At 40.1% G+C, this 6,000-nt stretch overlaps 1 protein-coding gene across 2 annotated transcripts in view; it reads right to left on the bottom strand.

Annotated features, from left to right (window-relative positions):
- Window positions 1-6,000, bottom strand: part of LOC109963840 (E3 ubiquitin-protein ligase znrf2) — a 49,972-nt gene that overhangs the window by 15,932 nt on the left and 28,040 nt on the right. Inside the window, exon 2 of one of the 2 annotated variants that reach the window (XM_020606721.1) lies at window positions 5,096-5,191. The exons of the other annotated variant lie outside the window; for it this stretch is intronic. Within the exon in view, the coding sequence (XP_020462377.1) occupies window positions 5,096-5,191 (96 nt within the window). The remainder of the gene's footprint in view (window positions 1-5,095; window positions 5,192-6,000) is intronic. 2 annotated transcript variants of the gene reach the window in all.

The raw sequence follows: 6,000 nt of genomic DNA, 5'->3' as shown, positions 1-6,000 counted from the left end.
GGTCCAGTCCAGTCCACATGTCAAAGTATCCTTGAGCAAGACACTGAACCCCCAGTTGCTCCTGGTGATAGCACCAGTTCGTGAATGAGTGAATGGCCAAATAGTCTGAAAGCGCTTTGAGTGTGCTGTAAAGCATAGAAAAGTGCTATGCAAGTATAAGATGATTTACTTCCTTGTGTTACAAGCAATCGAATCACAAACATCCAGCCACTCTGTAGCGCATGTCCAACAAATCGAATCACCTCTGTCTCATCTCACACACCGCACGTGGTCACAAAACATTCATACTGTAAATAGCTAAATTAATCCCACCAGGGCTGCAACCACGTTCTCCTCAGGCTGTAGCCTTGTTGTGACAACTATGTACAATGGTTATATTTATAAAATATTGCACTTGCGAGTTTGCTCTATTCTGTTACACAGACAAACATGGGTTAAGTGTTCATCAGAGTGATGACCCGGGGAAAGAAACTGTCCTTGTGTCTGGTTGTCTTGGTGCACAGTGACGTGTAGTGCCATCCAGAAGGGAGGAGTTCAAACAGATTGTGTCCAGGGTATGAGGGGTCTGCAGTGATCCTCTCCACCCTCCTTTTGATCCATGAGATGTACTGTACAGGTCCTCCATGGAGGGCAGGCTGGTACCAATGATTCTTTCTGCAGTCCTGACTGTCTGCTGGAGTTTGTTTCTCTCCTGTTTGGTTGCTGAGACAAACCAGACAGATGGAGGTGCAGAGAACAGACTTGATGACTCCTCTGTAGAACTGTATCAGCAGCTCCTGGGGCAGGTCGAACTACCTGAGCTGGCGCAGGAAGTACATCTTCTGCTGTGCCTTCTTGATGATGGTGCTGATGTTGGATGACCACTTCAGGTCCTGGGAGACAGTGGATCTGCTGTGTATACCTGGAACCCCGGTATCTGTATTGTGCTGTCCAAGATGGAGTAACTGAGCCAAGTCTCCGTGAAGCATAGAGCAGCAGAGCATGAGGTGTCAGAGTTTGTCTCGTTGACGAGGAGTTCATCCATTTTGTTGGCTAGAGAACAGGTCCCTCTCTATCGTAACTTAACCAGGTCCTCCGCTCTCTTCCCTTGCCGGTGTTTTCTCCAGGCCCCATAAAGGGCTGCTGCCCCTCTGACCAGAATGTCCACACAGCTTTTTGCATTAGTAAATATCTGAGAAAAGGTGTTTGGAGTGAGTTGTCTGATGTTTAGTAGCTCTTTTCCAGTAAAGGTAATCTGGGATGGGTTGCAGAAGACAAAGGCAATGAGGAAAAACAACAAACATGAGAGTGCACGCAACCAAGGCAGCCATATGTGGTGCCATGATTTTCAAAAAGGGAAAAGGGACTAAGCTGAAAAATCAACTGGACTAGGTTTTTAGGTCAAAGACATCTCACCTCTCATCCAAGAGGCTTCATCATTCCTGCCCAACTGGAGTTGAGTCGGAGATATTTATCCCCATCGGTGGTGTTTCAGAAACAAGAGGGGATAACACTGTCATCCCCTATGTGGCTGGTTTATCACAGAAGTTAAAAAGGATCTTTCGCAACCACAATATCCCAGTCAACTTTAAGCCAGGGAACACCCTGCAGCAAAGACTGGTCCACCCAAAGGACAAAACACCCAGACATAAACAAAGTGATGTGGTGTATGCAATTAAGTGTAATCAGGAGTGTAATGACTTGTACATTGGTGAAACTAAGCAGCCACTTCACAAACGCATGGCCCAACACAGGAGGACCAACTCCACTGGACCAGAGTCAGCAGTCCACCTCCACCTCCACCTGAAGGACAAAGGGCATTCTTTTGAGGACAGTGAAGTCCAGATCGTCTCCAGAGAACATCGCTGGTTTGGGAGAGGAGTCAAGGAGGCTATTTTTGTAAAAATAAAACACCCCTCACTAAATAGGGGTGGTGGACTAAGACACAACTTGTCATCCATCTACAATCCTGTTTTGAGATCTCTGCCCAAATATACCCACCAGGACAATAGGCGTCGGTCGACAGGTGAAGGTCCAAAGACAGGTAACGACGCTCACCGATACTGGGAATAAATATCTCCGGCTTAATGCCAGTCGGGCAGAGATGATGAAGCCTCTTGGATGAGACCTAAAAATCTAGTCCAGTTGATTTTTCTATGTTTTTTCAGCTTACTAAGACCTGGATGACTGAGAATCTGCGCGGACATGGAAAAGGGAGTAAGAACTATTTAAGATATCAGATTCAATTTTGTGCTTTTGAGGTGAGAAGAGTAATAGAAGAAGAGATTGTCCCATATATGCATTAGACAGCACAGGAGAGAGAGCATTAAAGTACCCAAGTAATGCTACATGGCTTTCATATGACAAATATTTCTACTTTTAGTGGACTAATCAGAGTACTGCTCCAGCCATTACTGTTCTTTTTCAACATTCAACCCTATTCTCTTTTACATTCCTAAGTGCTTATCATGACTATATTCTCTATAATATGCCATCCAGGTAACGGTGACCTTTATTGACAGTTATATCTATACATATTTATTTTGGAATTGATATATTTTGATATGTTTTTTCCTTGCATGTGGTGGCAGCTAAGGAATTTTTTTGTTATTTTATCAGAGGTGTCACAGATTCAACTGTTTGTCTTTTATTATGTATCTATACCTTTATAGACATGTCACTAACCATCTTGTATTAATTTTACATTTTTGGTTCTAAATGGTGGTTCAGCACCTAATTTGACATGATTTGTGTCTCTCTTTGTTAGGTTACCACCTCTTTTGTTTTGTCTGTTTTTATCCTATGGTGTACCAGTCTAACCGATACTAGGGAAGTCATCAGACCATGATCATCATATGACTGGTGGACAGAAAGAGGAATCTGTCGCAGCTCAACAGGAAGTCAGCTAACCCAAAGACAAACTTGACTTGGCCCAGACACATTCAGCAGAAAGGGAAATGTCAACGAAAGGGTGCATGTATAACTTAAAATGTCTTGAGTCTTATTGTAAAAAGTCAGAAGAATAACTTCAGTACATTATTTCAAATAAAGACGCGAGATGAACACAGCAGAGATGCAGTTGTCTGCTGAATTGTGTTCATTTTCCTTGATGGTTTCCAACTGAGAAATAGGTTTTCAAAATTCACTGCTGTCATGTTTCTATACACACAGAGTAAAGGTAGGTCATCCATGCTGAAGAAGAAACAGAGGATGAGGTGATTTGTAATGAATCATCCTAAAACAGAAAGAATCCCTAGAAGTGCCATCACATTCAAAGTACTGCTTGAGGTTAGACTTTTTAACCAACATACAGTATACTGTATGCACAGGCACAGCTGCAACATGAGCAGCACTGCTCACATACTGGCTTGTGCACAGTACTTGTGTGTATCTGTAGAAAGTACATCCACGAAGGGGATCCTGGCCGAATCCTGGATTACAATTAGTATCTGCTCCAAAACACCAGTTGTAAACATAGCTAAATATGCAAATGCTTGAAGAGGTTATTATGGAAAAATCAGCAGCAGTGACAAGCTCTTTCAGTTCCTCTTCACGACCTTACGCAGCTGTTGTTGTTCAGGTAATTTTGTCCTATTAGCCACAACTGAAACTGTGGGTCATGTGATACTCAGTCACTCAAAAATACTTCTCTCAAAGAAATGTCTGTAACACTATGCAACACCAAAGGGTTCAATATGAAATAAAATGCACTATGAAATAACAAAATATATGAATACATTGTGTAAAATATATAAATTAATCAAGATTTTTTTTTTAATTATTAAAATTCAGCTCATTATCATGAAATCTTTTATTGGATATACCCTTTTCATCATAGACATTTTTATTTCAAAAGCCTTTGTTTATTTCAAACTGATATTTGTCCTAATGACACATTGTATTTGATATGAATCACTTTTCATATCTGTGCTGTTGCCCCAAGCCTCTCACCTTTCAGCCAGTCATGTCCCCCTGCCTCTCCTAAACTGTCAGGTCAACAGCTGCTGCAGATTCAGCCAGTTAGTTCCTGTTAGCTAGAAATGGCCAATATTATCAGCATAGTTTAGATTATTAGACAGACTGGTATTGGCATTGTTATTCATTGGTATTTAAAAGCTAGCAATGCTGTTACATAGTTAGTCCACCACAGCGCCGGGACAATGCCCCAACTCAGTACAAGGTCAAAATTCTTTAATAACTACATTTGAAGGATTTTTTATCACAATGACTATGTATGTGTTTAGATTAAAAATCAATTAAATACTTAAATGCATTAAAATGCAGAGGCAAATGAACAAGCTACAAAGTTTTATCATTTTACATGTCTGACTGGAGACATTTTCTGCAGTTGTGGGAGGATTTGACTCAGCTGTCTGTGACATCTGCAATAAAACCTGACTGTATCATGCTACCTGCAGTCTCCATGTGGGGATATGACCTTTGCAAAAGTCAATAATGAGTCTCAATAGCAAATGGCAGAGGACTTCAGTAGGGGAAACAACAGCAAACACTCAGCAGAGTGATGAAATGTTCCCCCAGTCACATTAACCATGGCTGTTATGTCACTGAATATATAAAAGTAAAACAGATCAGTGACAAATAAACAAGCAGCTGCCCACAGGCAACCACAGAGTTGGAGCAACTACAGTTTTGGAAATATTACAGAAAGATTACACAAGATTTCACAGGGAGACAGACTGCAAACAGAGGATCAGGTTACATAACCAGAGCTAACTATTTAGTTTCATGAGTCTTTTTTTCAGTGTGATGATCATCTTTAGGGTAATTATAAGCCTGTTGAAGAAATGTGTCATTATTACACTGAGAATATCAGCATCTATTCTCTCTTGTGAGATTTCATATTTTTCCACAGGCTTTTGTTTCAGTGTGACAGCACAAAAGTTGCTATCCATATCCGTTATACAGTAATGTACTGTAGCCTGTGTAATCATGTTTTCTTTTTGTTTTAGGTAGAGAAGCTTTGTGTATACAACATTATTTATATTACAGGTGTATTAGCTTACAGTTTTCTCATACACTGACAAGGTCTGCATGTACTTGCCTTTTTAATAATATTTGTATTTACAGTTACTTAAAAAGCCATGGTCAGTCCTACCGTTGTATGTCACTCTGGGTTTGGTTAAACACAAGACCAGGTGAAGGTCCATCTCATCTGAGGACACAAACTTGGAGCACACAGGGCACTTGAAGCCTGGAAGAAAGCCAGGAATACACACAATACAGTATAATGAAGAAGAGAATTTGACCCCTGTGGACAGAGATAAAATATGTGGAAAACGTCCAATCACTGCATCCAATGATTAAAAACAACAAAGTGGCAAATGTCAATTCTTATGTTTTGTCTTTCTTCAGTACCATCTGTTGTGGTGCTTTTGCACTGCATTTCCTGGGATAACCTGTCAGTTTGCCCAGTGCTGTTAACAAGACACTCTCCAGCTAATGTAGATATTACTACTAATGAGTCAGATCCAGCACTTCTTCCCAACAAATCACACCCAATGGAGGAAGCCAACACCTGGTATTCCCAACCTCTTCTTTTTAACCAGACCTTTGAGGCCTGACTGTACATGGCCAAAATGATCATAACATTTTTATACTGATTGACATTGATAATTATCAATAAATACATTTGAAACCCATTCACATATTTGTTAGACCTCAGTGATACACATAGTGTAAGACTGAATGTAAACACTGATAACAAGAAAACTCCTTTCAGTCTGACTGTCACAGAGTTTAGGATCAAATCCTACATAAATCACAAAGCTGGTGATGATTCCTATCACTTAGTTTTCAATAAATAACTTGATATATAGTCAAACATTTAAACTCATCAATTCTCAGTTTGCACATTGACTGTTGACTGCTGCACATGTTGCTCCCATGCAGCATACATTCTTATTATATTCTTATATATTTTTATTATATTGCTGCATCTGCTGCTTAAAGTGCCTTAGATTTTGTGTTACTTATTTATCTACTTTATATTTCATTTGTATT

This window comes from Monopterus albus, unplaced genomic scaffold (assembly GCF_001952655.1).
Source record: "Monopterus albus unplaced genomic scaffold, M_albus_1.0 scaffold81.1, whole genome shotgun sequence".
In the NCBI taxonomy this organism is placed as follows: domain Eukaryota; kingdom Metazoa; phylum Chordata; class Actinopteri; order Synbranchiformes; family Synbranchidae; genus Monopterus; species Monopterus albus.
The sequence above is the reverse complement of the archived record's forward strand: the minus strand, read 5'-3'. Positions and strand labels throughout refer to the sequence as shown.